Source organism: Abramis brama (assembly GCF_963993115.1).
Source record: "Abramis brama genome assembly, chromosome: 18".
NCBI lineage: Eukaryota > Metazoa > Chordata > Actinopteri > Cypriniformes > Leuciscidae > Abramis > Abramis brama.
The window spans coordinates 12,846,969-12,865,311 of NC_139980.1; the positions used below are offsets into that span (position 1 = coordinate 12,846,969).

The 18,343-nt window shown below is 40.8% G+C and overlaps 1 protein-coding gene across 6 annotated transcripts; it reads right to left on the bottom strand.

The window, feature by feature from the left end:
* Positions 1–895: 895 nt before the first annotated feature.
* tnfaip2a (tumor necrosis factor, alpha-induced protein 2a) lies at positions 896–17,030 on the bottom strand. Of its 6 annotated transcripts, none has more exons than XM_084090664.1 (14): positions 16,885–17,018; positions 15,178–15,276; positions 8,802–8,936; positions 8,476–8,622; positions 7,384–8,014; positions 7,151–7,265; positions 6,037–6,159; positions 5,808–5,902; positions 5,634–5,726; positions 3,875–4,004; positions 3,554–3,679; positions 3,248–3,403; positions 2,307–2,428; positions 896–2,088 (listed from the first exon to the last, which is right to left on the bottom strand). In XM_084090664.1, the coding sequence occupies exons 1-14, from the start codon at positions 16,907–16,909 to the stop codon at positions 1,929–1,931; spliced, it is 2,157 nt and encodes a 718-aa protein (XP_083946790.1). In that variant the 5' UTR covers positions 16,910–17,018; the 3' UTR covers positions 896–1,928. The 6 variants fall into 6 exon arrangements, with proteins under 6 accessions (XP_083946790.1, XP_083946791.1, XP_083946789.1 ...); XM_084090665.1 differs by having other exon boundaries at positions 8,811–8,939; XM_084090663.1 differs by having other exon boundaries at positions 8,802–8,939.
* Between the last annotated feature and the right edge of the window lie 1,313 nt (positions 17,031–18,343).

The window sequence follows — 18,343 nt, forward strand, 5'->3', positions numbered from 1 at the left end:
TGAGATTGAGCCAGTTCCCACACTTGGGTTATTAAGTATTAAAGTGTAAGTGAGTCCCATTGGGTAAAGTTTTACTCACTTTCACCCTTCGCTCCCACGCTTTGACCAAATACAGGAAATGGGACGTCATGTAGGCTAAGAAGACAAGTGGTCGGGTGTAAAGGGCACATACTGGGACTGTATCCGAAATTACCCCATAACCTAATTCACTATTCCCTATACACTAATATGGTCCACTAAATAAGTGAATGACAACCAGAATTACAACCTTTTCAGCTGTAAAGCATTTGAACCCCTCACAGTTTTTTCAGGGGCGCCGAAAGGGGGGTGGGGTAGTAAAACTGTGCTGTGCGGAGCCCCATAACGACAGCAGCACAATACATCTTTCATATCAGCGAATATTAATCCAAACAACAGAAATAACGTATCAATCAAACACTATACACTTCTGCAGCTCATTCGCTTCATTGCAAGGAACTGTATTGTACTGTATTATGAGTTTAAGCGGCAATCTAAGTCCTAATTTTTTTGTCGAAATCAATAACATTGAAAAACACAACAGCAAACTTTCAATATAGCCAGAATAGCAGAATGGTAATAATTTATTAATAGAATTAGGAAAATGTTTACTGGCTGTTCAAAAGTAGTTTTAACGTTACTGAATCTAGTTATCCTAGTTCCGGTTATAGTGATTCAGTTTCACTATGAAATCAAAATTGACCATTCTTATTTTCATGGAATATTGCAGTATTTTATTATAAATTATTTGACCCAGCACACACACACACACACACACACACACACACACACACACACACACACACACATATATATACAGTATATATATTAATTCATGTGCCCTTCTCTTTAATAGGGGACAAAGGACCATCAAAACTTTCATTCCATGACAAATTTTATTTAGCTATAGGAGAAAGACATACAGTGACAGCAAAGATTAAAAAACAAGTAATAAAAACTCGTTGAGTGTTTTAGCGCAATTTTCTGACCTCATGGGATCACAACACTTAGAGATAGTAAATCTTTTCCTGGATTTTTTTTGTGCGTTCCCGAGATTAGACCTTCCTTAACATAATGCCGAAAACCCGAAGTCTCTAGGTGGTCTGGTTGAGGAGTAGATAGAAGTGCAAGATTGGTGCGCACAGACAGAACAGAAATCATGAGTTAACAATCGCAATTTTGTCCGGTGGAAAATTGCGCTAAAAAGTCAAACAACATTCAGTCTACTCTGACAGTGGGATTACTTTATATGTACCATTCTGTATTGATGGCTTATGATAAACAGTTTGTTATTGTGAAGCAAGGCCTTAGCTGGATTCTAATACATATAGGCCTACATGCATTTTACCAGAACATTTAAATAATTGTCTTTATTTTCACATCTTTCAAATAGAAATATGTATATAGAGTCTGTTGTGAAAACAGTCTCGGCTAGACCGCTAATTTCACCCACCATGTATTCCCACAAGCCACATTGTTTTTCTCTTGCTCCCTAAATATCTTCTTACAGCTGCTTCTCCCCTGCATTCAATTCAGTCACTCCAGACAAACATTCGAATAAAACTAAAACACAGTACACAGAGATAAATATATATACCTTTTGACATTTTAGAGGTTACATACTTCTGAGGTTTTCTCAACTGACAAACTCAGTGCTCTCAAATCATCAACACATCCATATGAACACATTTTGTATTTAACAATACGTTGAAACAGCACATTTTATTCTAAATAAATATTTTATTCTTGACCTTAGTGATAGAGTAGAGTGAAAATCAGAAACTAACAGAATAAGTTATTCTATATTCATCGCTGAGCTCTTAATAATAAATATTAAATAACATAATACTGATTATGTATCACAAGTTGCATCACAGTTGATTACATTAGCTATGGATGTAACATGGCATTCAGATGATTTTTCGTTTGACCAGTACTTTAGAGAAGAAGGCAGGGGAGGACTCAGTGTCCTGTGTGCCTCTGTTTTCACTCAAACACCTTTTTATCCTACGCACATCTGAGCTTGAAAGGTTGGTCTTCAGGTTCAGGAGAGCAAGAACATGCTGCTCACTAGTGGAGAGTGACAACAAAGATAACTGATAAAAAAGACAAACACTGGAAGATTGATTGTTTATCTTTCATTTTGCTAATGACATTATTACTAATATGTATGTTGTAAATAGTTATTTGTATAAAGAATGAGACATGTGAAAATAAGATATCTTGCTGGTTTCTTTCCCAGCAGGTTAAATAACTGCATCTTGCTCGCTCACATCTATCAGACTCACCTAATGTCAGGATAGTCTCTTGCCAGTGTTGCAATCTCAAGTTGCAAACTCCCAGGATCCTGCAGTCGCAGAATCTCTGATAATTTGGGCAGTATTTGACAGAGCCATTTCTCTTCGGATCCCTAGAGAAGAGAAGGGTGCTTCACTTAGAAAACTAATTCTATTGTTAGATACAAATTTCCCACTTCTTTCCTACAATTCATGCTCTTTCAAACAAAGAGAATAATGTAAAGAGAATACACCGAAAAGGTCCATATTTTGTGTGTGCCTCAATGTCATATTGTGTCTAAAACAATGGTGCCAGACCTCTGTATGTTACAGTTAGTATGTCATGCACACAAATGTTTTAAATATTTCAAATAATTTGAACAAATTAACCCTACAACACTCTAAAGCCTCTGAGGCTTTAATTATTATTGTATTGTTTCCAATGCAGAAGGAAACTGATAAAAACACACAGAACATAGCCTACATATTTACACAAAAAAACCCTGAATCAATTAACTCTTAATTATTTGCACATTTCTCTGCTATATTCACCAGCAAAACTAACATTGTAGTTTAATCTGTTTGCCCTTTTTGAAATGTTTATGTACTCATATAATGGCTTATATGTGCGTGTGTGTGTGTGTGTGTGTGTGTGTGTTACTTTTAACATCCACTACACTATTGATTTACAATTCAGAGAACAGAAATGTAAAGGAGAGAGATTAGAGGATTAAAAAAAAAAAAACATAGTGAAAACCATGTGTCACTATGAGCCAGGAATTCCAGCGTTTTCCTAAATGGTTCCAGAATAAAGAAGGTGTTGGATTGTGTTTGCAAGTAAGAGTCAAAAGTTAATTTTTTCTAAATTTGAATGTGGATGATAATCCTGATTGCGCATGCTTTGGATGCATGTGTATATGTTTATTACATGCAGCGTCTGGATGAGATCTTACCACTTTGGCAAACACAGAGCAGATTTGACTATTGTCATGGATGATGAACTCAGCAGCTGCATCTTGCTGTTCTTTGTCCTTCAGTTTTAGTTTTCTCTTCATCATTCGTCTCACATACTCAACCATTACTTCTACATGCATCTCGGCCAGCAGTTCCTATACACACATAGAGACATGTGATCTTCAAATATATATCTATAACTGTATCTTAATCACCACATTAGTGAACAATTTAAGATTATATGTCGATTTACATCATGTTATAGGACTGTCAGAAACAATATTTGCTGTAAAAGTGATTCTGACCTCTCGGCAGACAGGCTTTAGCTCTTTGAATTGATCTATGTTATTCTCCAGCGCCTTCATCAGCTCCTCCACAACCTCACAATGTCCAGCAAACCAGGCTTGAGTCCACAGCTTTCGGTACATCGGCTGTACAGATAAACAAGTCTGGTTATTTCCAAAATGTAAGATTTAATTTAAGATATGAATTGTAAAGAAGCATCACAAACATGGAAGAAAAGCTCAATGCTATTTTCCCAGTATGGACATGTAAAAATAAAAAATTATCAGGGCAGTATCTCCAGGTAAAAAAGTACTCTCATGATTTTTTCCCTCTTTACTAACCTTCAGTTCTGTGTGAGTCCGACTGAGGAAGTATTTGTGACAGATGTTTTTGAGGTCTGCTAATGTGGACAGACAAGCCTTTCTAGTGTCTTCTGAGAAAAGATGCTCTGGTACACTTTGTACATAATCCCTGAGGATATAGAGAAATAATGGTTGCTATATTTTAATTTAATTTAATGACATTTTTTAAATTTTATCTAATTTAAATACTGATAGTAGACTGCATGTTTCCGGTTAAAAGAGAGCTGTAGTTTACATAAAGTTTAATATAAAAATTATATAAAAATTCAAAAATGAGTAATATAAGACGTTATACTATTGTCAATTAAAGGAGCAGTAAGCAATTTGAAACACAGGGTGCTACTCGGTGCTACTCAAATTGATGCTTCCTCATTTCCTCGCTCCTACGTCCACAAGCCCGTGACTCAGAAACCGATCGAACTCAGTCATCTTTCAAGGACTTTTCAACTCTCTAATTGCACCACGATGAGGCGAGGAACGAGGAGCGAGGAAGCTTCGGAGTCATGAGCGAGGATACACAGGTGTATCCTTCCCTCACATCCTAAAGGGGTGGAGCTAAGACACGAGGAAAGGAAGTGAGGGAAGGAAACAAGGATGCACAAATAAGAAGTGAGAAGCACCTAACATGATATTTTGCTCTCTGGGAAGTCGTGTTTACGATGTCAGGTGCGTTTAAGTAACTTTTGTTGGAGCAAGATGGCGGTTTACCTTCTTTTAATTACACTACACAAAAATACAGAACATTTTTTAACTCTTCTTCTAGAAAATAAAGTACAAAAATTGCTTTTATATGTTTTAATTATTTAGGAAGCCACCGTAAACTTTATCATATTGTTTTATTACAATCATGTACAAGCTATCATATTTTGAGCAGGCAAGTTTATTTTGTTGACAATGTCACTGCTCGTTCAGATCGGGTCTCCCACTGGTATTAACAACTTTTTGGTGGCGTTCATGTACGTTCAACTTGTAAATATGATCTTTTCCGACATGACTTAAATGCACCATTTGAAATTGACACCCAAACAAACACACCCCTACCCAAAAGAAGGTTTGGGTACCTTGCCCCACCCCCTCATTGCTCCACCCCCAATATAACAAACACAAAATGTAACAGCTTCCAAATCAGACAGCTCGCACAAGTATGGATGAATCAGCTGTGATTTAACAACACCAGAATATCTTCTGTGAAACAGCAAAAAACCATTGTTGCTCAAGTATCAAGCGGAAACAAAGCAACCTCAGCATCCATTTTTATGCCTTCCGCTCTCTCTCCAACTCTGAAAAGCTTTTCCAATATTAAAGCAGGTTCTAGCTCCTGCCTGATCGGAACCCTTCTTCTTGCAATTATATTCTTTTGACCTTTTCCTCTTTGGTAATATCTCAGCCATCTCTCTTCCTATAGTCTTTCTACAAATGTCCCGCTTGCTCACTTTCTCTCCTCCCCCATCATGACTGTATACAACACCCTACTGCTGATTGACTACAAGAGTGTTTTGGTGCTCTGTGAATCAGTTCAATGAACCCACTTTATTTTTTCTCCTATTTACACAGCCAGCAATATGTTCAAACACTATTTTATTTTTCAGCTCATATACAGAACAGACATCTAGAAAATATTTAGATGTTGGTTTAAATTTTCAACAGAGTTTCTCAGAAATCGCTTACTGCGCCTTTAAAAAATATACATATTTTACAATTGCTGCAGTAAGGTAGAAAAATTATCATTTAAACTCACCTAAACAGGTAAATATCAGTGAGACCAGCACTGAGAGTTTTAGAAATGTTTTCTGGTTTTCTTTTGAGAAGTTCCTCTAGACTTGTCATATAGCTGCCATTGAAAAAAGGAGAGAGCATGTCAGTCTTATTTTAATGCATGAAAATGTGACAAAGATAGTGAATTATTATCTACCTCAGAAGAAAGCTGTCCAGCTGGCATAGAAGAATCCAGGCTTTACTTTCACAGCTCAAAAGTGTGTTGACCTCTCTCACAGTTGCATCAACAAGCTATAAAACAAAAATGGTTACACTTCAGTGGCTAACCACATAAAGCCAAAAACATTTTTTTTTTTTTTTATGATACCAACATACATGACTAAATTAAGATTATGGTTAGAGAGTGAGTAGAGCCTATAACCTACTGGTAAGACATCTACAGCAAGGTTACTGAAGTAGTATCCATCCATGATCTCTGGATCGCAGCCATCACTCCACTTTTTCACTTCTTTCTCAAGAACGTTGGATAGCCACTTTCTGATCTCGTTCTAATGAGAGAAAATAAGCAACAGGAATTAGGCTATAAACTAAAGCTGTAAATGATATGAGAGTAATAAGAACATTAACTAATACCATATATCTACACCAGATGTGAGCTGTTCGGACGGTCAAAAGCAAATAGAACACATTATAATCATTGAAGTTTCCTAAATTGGATGCTCCACATTGCATATAGTGGTGATTCACCTACAGTAAATGGATGCCTTGTTCTTTCTGATGTACCACATGCAGTTGTGCTACTCCTGACAACGGGATGAATGGATTTGGTAGGCAGCCTCAAGTCATTGTGGTGTGGTGCATTGCATCAATGGACGCACCGAGGGCAAACATGGTACAACCCTAATTTAAGAAAATTTGGGATATTTTGTAAAATGCAATAATACCAAGAATCTGTGATGTGTTCATTCTCTTGAACCTTTATTCAGTTGACAAAAGTAAATGGCCAAATTAAATGTATTTTGTAAATATAAACAAATTTTGATTTTGATGGCTGCAACACACTCCAAAAAATAAAAGTGAAAATATTACAGAATATCCAAGTTAAACTGTTTTGAAACAGTCCACAGTTAGCAGGTGAATTGGTAATATGTGCGGCATCGTGATTGGGTATAAAAGGAACATTCAACATAGGCTGCGGTAAAGGTGTTGTGACACAGTGGTAAAAGTTAATGTGACAATTTTGTTGCAGTGTGTTGCAGCCATCAAAAATCTAAATTTGTTTATATTTACAAAATACAATTGAGTTGGTCAGTGAAACCATTGAAAAATCTATTCTTTGCACTTTTGTCAGTTAAATAAAGGTTAAAGAGAATTTACAAATCACAGATTCTTGATTTGACGTTATTTTACAAAATGTCCCAACTTTTCTGGAAATGTGGTTCTATACGAATCTGTTAGATTATGCAATTGTGTTATTCTGAAATAAGTTTACTATTGATTTAACCATTTTCTAATAACATTAGTCATGTACTGAATGACCTCTTTGTATGAGAAGTACTGTTCCTCTAATCTCTTAAGATCTTCTTCAGGTAACAAAGGTCCAATCGATGAATTGTTGATGTGCTCCTCAAGTTCTTTGTGCTTCAATACATCTCTGAGAAAAAACATATTAACGAATATTAACATTTCTGAAACTGTGTCTGAAAATGTTGAATAATTCATAATTTAGGAAGTAATAGGTCATGATTTTGAAAATGCTAATTGGCACTTACTTTGGGTAGTAATTGACAATCCAACTCAATATATAGAGGCAATCCTCAAAATCAATACTGGATCTGGCGAGCTCTTGGAGTCTGATGGAGAAGGTTTGATGGTAGATTTGAGCATACGTTCTGCAGATGTCAAAGTCTGGTGGATAACACCCTCTCAGATTTCGGACCACTCTAAGCAGGTCTTTTTGTACTTGTTGGCCCATTCGACACACCACTGTCTTCAAGGAGGTAGACAGCTTGTCTGCTTTATTCTCCTGTTCATCTGCAGTCTTCATTCGTACCTCTACGACCGTCTGAAGTAGATTGTCATGCATCTTTCTGCACTCTGTGGGCCTCCATACTGGACGCTGATCCACAGCCACTTCCGCCCAACGTCTGTCTTGTTCCTCCTCTTGAAGTATTGAAGTCAAAGCACTCTTGAGTGTCTCCTGATTGTCCTCATTGAAAGAATCATGGATGGCCATCCTCAGTCGCAAATTAAAGATCTCATAGTCTCTCTGCAGCTTGTCCTCCACTTCCTCTGTTCTGGCCACTTCATTTGAACCGAAGAGACGTTCCTCAGCTTTCACAAGCTGCTGCTGTGCTTTAGCCAGATGGTTCTGTTCAAGGTTTCCATTAAAATCCAGTTCCACTGCAGTATGTGAGAAGACAATTCTGTTATATTCAACTTTTTTTCTGAAAAATAACCCTCTGTTGCGAGCAAGCCGCTCTCTCTCCTCGTCGTGTCACTCATCAGTAATCAAGCCATCGGCCTCAAGCCGCTCTCTCACGGCCCTCGGCCTCGTCCTGCTCGCCACATCCTCATTTCTGATTCAATATTTTTTATATATGTTTAAACAGATGTTTATGAAAATATACAGCTGCTAAATATATTTTAGTAGGGGTCATATTAAAGAGTCCTTGGCATCAAAGAGAAAACCCCAGCTATACCACACACAAGGGAATAAATGTATAATGTAGAGGATAAAATGTATAAATGGGCATTTAGATTTTTTTATATATATATATATTGTTGGGTTTCTATAACCCAGTTTTAAAACCCCTGTAAAATAGTTCCTGTAATTTTGAATTCATGAAAAGATTGTCTGTTACCTGATGGAGTTTCGTGGGATTTTGAATTCTTCTGCCGTTTCATGAAGTCAGGAATTTTCATTTTCATTTTGATCCCATGTTTCTGTCTTTCCTCTTCGGGATCACCGGAGGAACTTGCTATGCCTTCATAGGCATCAAGGTCCACAACTAAAGTATAAATCAGAAATTAACAGATAAGAAACTTATCTGTTTCTATAAGTATAAGAAACTGAGCTTCACTGACTTATAATTTCATAAATGGAACATGTAGCAATGTAGACAACAAGATGACACATAAAAACAAAACAAACCAACCAAAACATGAACAACACAATCTGCTATTTTACCTAAGTTACCTAAGTTATTCGGTTGAATATTTTCAGTTTTTTTGAGTTTGTGCTGTTTTTTCTGACATTGTGCTTTGGGAACTTCATCAGCTATGCCATCATCGCTTCTGATTTCTTCACAAATTTCAAGGTCTTCTTCTGAAAGCAGAAAGAACACAACAGTGAATGTACTAATTAAAACATTAATCTTGTAAATTCTTCAAAGAAATAAATCCCTTTGTTTGAATATTGGGGCGTAAGTGTCCCACTGGTGGTTAATCTGTCAGGATGTGCTACCATGCTATTCTAAAAATGTTGTAATTATGACCGCCGCTAGCGTAGCTAGCGAAAGCGGTCATATAGGGATTGTCAAAGTTTTTTTTTTTTTTTTTTTTCGTCACCTTACTGAATTTTTCGTCAACGATACCAGGGACACCGAAACACCGGGGAACATGAAATTTGGTGGGCATGTAGCCCCACTAGACTTTTACGGAAAAATTTCATTTGGTCCCCGGGGGCCACTCCCCCCCCGCGCTGGGCCCCCCCAAACCCCAAAAAATGCAGTTTTTCCTAAATAACTACCTGAACCGTGGCACCGAGGATGAAGAATTTTTTATGGTATGTTGGTCTACTAGACTTTTACGGAAAAATTTCGTTTGGTCCCCGGGGGCCACTTCCCCCCCCGCGCTGGGGCCCCTGTGAATTTTTCGTCAACGATAGCAGGGACACCGAAACACCGGGGAACATGAAATTTGGTGGGCATGTAGCCCCACTAGACTTGTACGGAAAAATTTCGTTTGGTCCCCGGGGGCCACTCCCCCCCCTCGCTGGGCCCCCCCAAACCCCAAAAAATGCAGTTTTTCCTAAATAACTACCTGAACCGTGGCACCGAGGATGAAGAAATTTTTATGGTATGTTGGTCTACTAGACTTTTACGGAAAAATTTCGTTTGGTCCCCGGGGGCCACTCCCCCCCCGCGCTGGGCCCCCCCAAACCCCAAAAAATGCAGTTTTTCCTAAATAACTACCTGAACCGTGGCACCGAGGATGAAGAATTTTTTATGGTATGTTGGTCTACTAGACTTTTACGGAAAAATTTCGTTTGGTCCCCGGGGGCCACTTCCCCCCCCCGCGCTGGGGCCCCCGTGAATTTTTCGTCAACGATACCAGGGACACCAAAACACCGGGGAACATGAAATTTGGTGGGCATGTAGCCCCGCTAGACTTGTACGGAAAAATTTCGTTTGGTCCCCGGGGGCCACTCCCCCCCCGCGCTGGGCCCCCCCAAACCCCCAAAAATGCAGTTTTTCCTAAATAACTACCTGAACCGTGGCACCGAGGATGAAGAATTTTTTATGGTATGTTGGTCTACTAGACTTTTACGGAAAAATTTCGTTTGGTCCCCGGGGGCCACTTCCCCCCCCGCGCTGGGGCCCCTGTGAATTTTTCGTCAACGATACCAGGGACACCGAAACACCGGGGAACATGAAATTTGGTGGGCATGTAGCCCCACTAGACTTGTACGGAAAAATTTCGTTTGGTCCCCGGGGGCCACTCCCCCCCCGCGCTGGGCCCCCCCAAACCCAAAAAAATGCAGTTTTTCCTAAATAACTACCTGAACCGTGGCACCGAGGATGAAGAATTTTTTATGGTATGTTGGTCTACTAGACTTTAACGGAAAAATTTCGTTTGGTCCCTGGGGGCCACTTCCCCCCCCGCGCTGGGGCCCCCGTGAATTTTTCGTCAACGATACCAGGGACACCGAAACACCGGGGAACATGAAATTTGGTGGGCATGTAGCCCCACTAGACTTGTACGGAAAAATTTCGTTTGGTCCCCGGGGGCCACTCCCCCCCCCGCGCTGGGCCCCCCCAAACCCAAAAAAATGTAGTTTTTCCTAAATAACTACCTGAACCGTGGCACCGAGGATGAAGAATTTTTTATGGTATGTTGGTCTACTAGACTTTTACGGAAAAATTTTGTTTGGTCCCCGGGGGCCACTTACCCCCCCGCGCTGGGGCCCCCGTGAATATTTCGTCAACGATACCAGGGACACCGAAACACCGGGGAACATGAAATTTGGTGGGCATGTAGCCCCACTAGACTTGTACGGAAAAATTTCGTTTGGTCCCCGGGGCCACTCCCCCCCCCCCCGCGCTGGGCCCCCCCAAACCCAAAAAAATGCAGTTTTTCCTAAATAACTACCTGAACCGTGGCACCGAGGATGAAGAATTTTTTATGGTATGTTGGTCTACTAGACTTTTACGGAAAAATTTCGTTTGGTCCCCGGGGGCCACTCCCCCCCCCGCGCTGTGGCCCCCGTGAATTTTTCGTCAACGATACCAGGGACACCGAAACACCGGGGAACATGAAATTTGGTGGCCATGTAGCCCCACTAGACTTGTACGGAAAAATTTCGTTTGGTCCCCGGGGGCCACTCCCCCCCCCCGCGCTGGGCCCCCCAAACCCCAAAAAATGCAGTTTTTCCTAAATAACTACCTGAACCGTGGCACCGAGGATGAAGAATTTTTATGGTATGTTGGTCTACTAGACTTTTACGGAAAAATTTCGTTTGGTCCCCGGGGGCCACTTCCCCCCCCGCGCTGGGGCCCCCGTGAATTTTTCGTCAACGATAGCAGGGACACCGAAACACCGGGGAACATGAAATTTGGTGGGCATGTAGCCCCACTAGACTTGTACGGAAAAATTTCGTTTGGTCCCCGGGGGCCACTCCCCCCCCGCGCTGGGCCCCCCCAAACCCCAAAAAATGCAGTTTTTCCTAAATAACTACCTGAACCGTGGCACCGAGGATGAAGAATTTTTTATGGTATGTTGGTCTACTAGACTTTTACGGAAAAATGTCGTTTGGTCCCTGGGGGCCACTTACCCCCCCGCGCTGGGGCCCCCGTGAATTTTTCGTCAACGATACCAGGGACACCGAAACACCGGGGAACATGAAATTTGGTGGGCATGTAGCCCCACTAGACTTTTACGGAAAAATTTCGTTTGGTCCCCGGGGGCCACTCCCCCCCCTCGCTGGGCCCCCCCAAACCCCAAAAAATGCAGTTTTTCCTAAATAACTACCTGAACCGTGGCACCGAGGATGAAGAATTTTTTATGGTATGTTGGTCTACTAGACTTTTACGGAAAAATGTCGTTTGGTCCCTGGGGGCCACTTACCCCCCCGCGCTGGGGCCCCCGTGAATTTTTCGTCAACGATACCAGGGACACCGAAACACCGGGGAACATGAAATTTGGTGGGCATGTAGCCCCACTAGACTTTTACGGAAAAATTTCGTTTGGTCCCCGGGGGCCACTCCCCCCCCTCGCTGGGCCCCCCCAAACCCAAAAAATGCAGTTTTTCCTAAATAACTACCTGAACCGTGGCACCGAGGATGAAGAAATTTTTATGGTATGTTGGTCTTAAGGGCCCACATCAACCTAGCCCATAATCGATTGTCAAAGTTTTTTTTTTTTTTTTTTCGTCATCTACTGAATTTTTTCGTCAACGATACCAGGGACACCGAAACACCGGGGAACATGAAATTTGGTGGGCATGTAGCCCCACTAGACTTTTACGGAAAAATTTCATTTGGTCCCAGGGGGCCACTCCCCCCCCGCGCTGGGCCCCCCCAAACCCAAAAAATGCAGTTTTTCCTAAATAACTACCTGAACCGTGGCACCGAGGATGAAGAAATTTTTATGGTATGTTGCTCTTAAGGGCCCACATCAACCTAGCCCATAATCACTCATTTGTGATTTGCGCCCCTCCCATAAAAAATGAAAATGCAATATTATTCTACTTTAATCGCCCCTATCTTCAGTTGAGATGTTCAGAACTGCACCATATTTCATGTGTATGATTAACTTGACATCCTCTGGGGGTATGCTAAGTTTCGTAGAATTTCATCCATGGGGGGGTATAAAATAAATTCATTTATGTGCACATTTAGTGACTGTACACTCATCGGCCTGTAGATGGTGGTGTTGAGCGAAGGGTTGCTGGTTTAGGATGATACTGTCACACACACACATGCAGGAATACAAACAAACGCAAGCATGCACACACACTGACATCCACACGCACAGACACACACCCATACACACACATACAAATCCACATGCACAGACACACACACACAAACACACACGCGCACACACATGTACGCACGCACACATACACGCACAGACACACACACACACACAGACACACACATACACAAACACACAGACATGCACATACTACTACTTTTTTTAGGTATATACATAAACACGCAATACAGCCAAATTGCTCCACGTCATTTATTTTTGTGGAAAGCCAGTGCAGGCCTGAGCGGCGGTCATATTTTGTACCGCCCTGCGGTACATCTAGTTACCGTAATGATTCTGAACTGTAAAAAGCCTTCAAGAGCTTGTAGAACTTGTAATTACAACGTGTAAATTACATGCAAATCTTGATGCTGAGAGCTACCAAGCATACTGCCTGGGCAATAGGCAGGTCCATGGCGGGAATGGTGTCAGTAGAGCGCCATCTTTGGCTTACTCTTACTGACATCAAAGAAAAGGATAAAACTGTTCAATGTCTAAGACTATTTGGAGAGTCTGTTACTGGTGTGGTGCAGAAGTTTCAGGCAGTGAAACAGCAGTCTGCTGTTTTTCGCCAGCTCATCCCACGCAGGTCTAGGGAGGCCGAGCTGCAACTGCCTTCAGCTTGTTCACACTCGTCTTCTCTATAGCGCCCCCGTGAGGTGCAATGAAGTGAGCCATCGCCTATGGAACCCCCTTGCAGAAACTGGGGTCATAGGACTCGTCCAACGGTTCGCTAGGGGCAACGCAAACGGATAGACCTGAGTTTGACGGCCAAGGCCTCTCATTTTCAGGTTCCCAGCAGCAGCTCCTGATTCCTTCACTCGTCCTTGGATGCCAGGCCCTCCATTGGAGAGTTTGGACGAACCACGCAAGTGTATTTGCCTCTCTCATCGTGGCCTCCTGGCTCCGGTCTTAACTGTCCCACCGCAGATTGCACCTGGGTCGGTTTTTGGCAGAGCCCTCTCAACGAGCAATGACTCAGATTCTCTGTGCATTCCAGCCTTCAGAGTTTGTTGAAAAGCCCTAGGGTCATGTGCGCATGCCATGTGCTGTTGATGTGGTGGCCCAGCCCGATCGGGCGATTGGGTAGCTTCCTGTTTTAAAGGTTCCCGCCACTCATGTGCCTCAGGGCCATATGCAAGGAGCTCAGTCTATAACAATAAGATCATTAAATGTGGTCTCTCCACATGTGCAACCTGTTTTCGCAGATGCCAGAGGCTCTCTTCAATCAGAGGATGTATTGGTACCTGTGGTTTGGCAGGTTCCAAAAATGGAACGATTAAGGCCCCTGGTGGATTAATTGGCCACGTGGCAACGCCTGCCCGAGATCTCGAAGTGAGTGTTACGTACCGTTCGTCACAGCTACACCATCAAATTCTGAAAAGGCCAGCCTCCTTTCAAAGGGATTCTTCCTATGACGGTTAATTCAAGATGCTGTCCATTTTGTGTCATATCCAAACTGGATACTGCGTACTTCCACATCCAGATCATCAAGAGACACAGGAAGATCCTCAGGTTCGCTTCCGAGGGCAAAGCTTACCAATACCGTGTTCTTCCGTTCGGACTGGCTCTGGCTCCTTGAACATTCATAAAGTGTTCGTAAGGCTGATATTAGCTCAATTACAGGATTTAGCAGTAGCTCATCGAGACTTGGTGCTTGATTATTTGAGGACCTTAGGACTACGCATGAAGCATATGTGATATGAAGCATATGTGACATTCTCGGGGCAGGACGAAGCACTACTGGCCAATGAAATGGCATGATAAGGGTTTCAGACATTAGCCGAAGGTGCTCCCATAGCGACGGCTTCGCAGCGTCTCATTTCCTATTCAGGGAACCAAGGTTACATACATAACCGAGATGTTTTTTGGATTGTTCTGCTGACGAAACACTAAAAATATCTTTCCAAGAAATTTCAGTAGACAAAAAACTCCAGACAACATGAACTTTAGAAAATGGGAAGTGATTGAGGAGCTTTATACATCGGTTTTTTTTTTTGTTGTTGTTGTTTTTTTACAGAAGATGCCACTGAAAACACCTCACAGCTCAGGGGCCTCATTTATAACCATTATTGCGTACGCACAAAACAGGGCCTGAAAGAAGCGTACGCCACTTCAGAGAATAAGTTGTGATTTATAAAAAAGGGAAAATTTGCGCACCTGCACGCAAACTCTGACGCGTACGAACGTTTTGGAGATGGAGCAGTTTGACGACACCGATGGTGAGCTGGAGTTAAATGTATTTTTGGTCACTTTTAGACAGAAAATCTAAAGGAAATTAAAGATAATACAAATATAATTTCACTCACCAATCCTATCACTTGAAGCAAATATCCATCCCTTCTTAAATGTCCGCGCCAGCGAGCGCTTTGGGCCGTTTAGTGAAACTGACGCAAATTTATCTGAAACTGACGCATGCTGAACTACCATAAATCTTCATCATGAGTCCTAATCATAAATACAGTGCATGCTCACAATAACAGTTTAAATAAATAAAAGAATGATTTGAACTATGTTTTACTTCTGATAGGCTAAACATTTAGATTAAATAAGCTATTCTCATTAATGGAGTTAAACACTTAAACTACATGAAAGCATTACTGAGAAGTTACAACATTTTTTTATATTCAATAAATATAAATATTTGTTGTGGATGCAGTCCTTTTGAACACTTTTCCTCTGGCATGCTGTGTTTTAATGTTTTAACTACAGAGATAATTGCTTATCATGATAATAGCAGATTGTCTGAGAAAATAGTTTCGTGCAAATATGCACAACAAGGTCTATCTGTTTCCATTAAAAAGATAAATAAATTAAAAATACTATTTGGCTAGTGGAAAAGATTGAGAAAAAAACTTTCTCTGAAATATATTTTAAACTATTTGATTTATTTATTCAAAAACAAGGCAAGGATGGGCTAATGTTTTTTTTAATGTGACGGCACACGTCTTTCATATTTTCCTAATGTCTTCTACCGTTAAATGTTATCGGGTGGATGAATAATCATATGCAAATGATATGCAGATGATGATATCATGTAGTAAAATAAAACTAGGCGTTGTAAGCTTTATGCCTATGGTTATTTCGGGGAGGAGACGCATGTGCGCACAATCTTCCGCTGACTGGGATTTATAAAGTTAATTCTGCGCATGTTCTGGCGTAGCCTATGTACGAACGGTTTTATAAGTCTGAATATTTTTTGGCTTTCAGGCGCACGTACACTTTTAGTAAGTATCCTACGCACCGTTTTATAGGCTAAATGAGATGATCACAGCCTCGCTTTCATTCCTGTCATGGCGCTGCGCTGAATGTCATGGCTGTTTTTTTCTGACATAGCCTACAAAGCTTATGTGATAATGCATTTTACTACGAACAACGTCATAACACACACATTTTCATCGTTAAAATGGATGGAAAAAGGCGGGAGATGCCATTTTTTAACGCAAAATGTAGAAGCTATTGTGTGTGCGTTTGTGCTCGCTGCTAGAGAGAGAGAGAGAGAGAGAGAGAGAGAGAGAGAGAGAGAGAGCGCTAAAAGCTGCAAATTTATTATGAGTAATAAATAATGCTAAAATCAGTTTGTTTTCTGGTGTAAAAAGGTGCGAGATATAGCCTAAATCTGACAAAACTGGTCAACACCACATTTGTGATTCGAGATTCGGAAAACCTATTGGGTCTGAATTGTCATTTCACGACGTGACATTCAATGTCTAAATAATAACAACGTTGTCACTTGTTTTTTCGTGCGCCACAGTTCAGCAGCACCACAGACATATGCGGAGCAAAATGCCCAGTTTACAGTCTGTTGTGCATGGACAGCTTGTAGAAATCTTTTAAGAATTTTGTCGACGCCTATAGTATAGCCTACTAATGTAGGCTATAGTAGCCTAGCCTATATGTATAAACTACCCAGACCTCAAGAAAAGTTTTAATTCATTACCACTTGCATTCAAAAATGAAACATTTCAGAATAGGATGGTGTACAGTATGTCATGCATGCTATAGATCTGTCTTACCTTTCCTCACTCTTCTAAGCAGCATTATCCAGTATTTAATGCAGCTGAAAGTGTGTTCAGGCTCGCTTTCAGCTTTCAGCTGGCTGTGTCATTCTGTGTTTGAGCCCCCTTTTATAGAGCTGCTGATGATGCTGAGGCTGCTCCAGACATGTGATCTAGTGGAAAGTCCGACTCCCAGAGAAAGACTACTGATGATTTTGACTCTGTATTATCATGTTTTCATTTAAATCTTGATTGCTATAGCCAGCTTCCTGGACTTCAAATATAATGAATACAAATAATAATATCCTAATTATATTTCTGACATGACTCATGTCTGATGACTCATGAATGAGTCTAACAATGCCATTTACATGTTCTTGTTTTTTCCTCTCTCTTAATTTCAACTTAAAACAAGCGTTAATAACAAGCGTCCCTTTTTGATCAGCACTGGGTTCCCAAAATTTTCCAAATTTGGTTGTTTTTAATGCAGAATTTTTATTTTACAGATTGGACACTGGATTTAGGTCAGTCTTTAGAAATGGCCTTTGAGTTGTTGTATTGTGAGAAGCAATACTATTGTGCTGTAAATGTAGGCTATTGAGAGATTGTGCTGCAATCTGATTTAGACATTTTTTTAACAGCATTAACTATGAAAAACACAATAGCAAACTTTAAAGGGATAGTTCACCCAAAAATATATATTTTTGTCATCATTTACTCACCCTCATGTTTTTCTAAACCAAACCTGTATGAGTTTCTTTCTATTGTTGAACACAAAAGAAGATATTGTAAAGAATGCTGGTAACCAGACAGTAGATGGTAGCCTTTGAATATTTTTTTTTTTTTTTTTTTTTCTGCTATGGAAGTGAATGGCTACAGTCAGAGCCATAGAGAGAAAGAGTTGCGACACTCCCATAGACCTCCGTTGTAAAAAATGGCGGCGCTTTTAACCGCCTACTTCTGGGATTTGAAGATCGGATTAGTTCCAAACACTGTCATTTGGGCGTTGGACCCCATTCACTTACATTGCTGCGCGTCGAGTTGTTCCAGAGTTAAGTTGCTGAAATATCGACCTCTTTTGAATTGTCAACTGTCTATATTGTTTCAGAGGCCCTTTGCGATGCTTATACTGGTCTTCATTTGTACATGCACAGCGTAATTATTTACATTTTATGTTGGTTGTTTCAACCAATTTTCAAGCACTGCCTGCTAGCTAGTTAGCTAGCGCGACTTCGTCAGCTGTGACAGTAAGAGTTCGGTAATGAATCGCTACCACCTTTATTGCAACTTATTTAATTTAATTTTTTGGGATATACTAACTTTTCATTATGTTTTATTGTCTTGAGTGAAGCGGCTTGTGAGAACAATGCTGGACCAGGATTGTTATGGCCATCACCAGTCCTGTCTGTTTCATGGATCACCTGCCCCTGGTTTTTGTTTTTCTTGTTCACATACACTCACACACGCACACATTTTT

What these genes read in the sequence shown, in the direction of transcription:
- tnfaip2a (XM_084090663.1), bottom strand. Translation starts at nt 16,909, where the DNA reads ATGCTGCTTAGAAGAGTGAGGAAAG. An exon ending in TTGCTGTAGATGTCTTACCA is followed by an intron (nt 5,903 to 6,036) that starts GTAGGTTATAGG and finishes TTTGTTTTATAG; the next exon opens with CTTGTTGATGCAACTGTGAG. An exon ending in ACTGATATTTACCTGTTTAG is followed by an intron (nt 4,005 to 5,633) that starts GTGAGTTTAAAT and finishes CTATATCCTCAG; the next exon opens with GGATTATGTACAAAGTGTAC.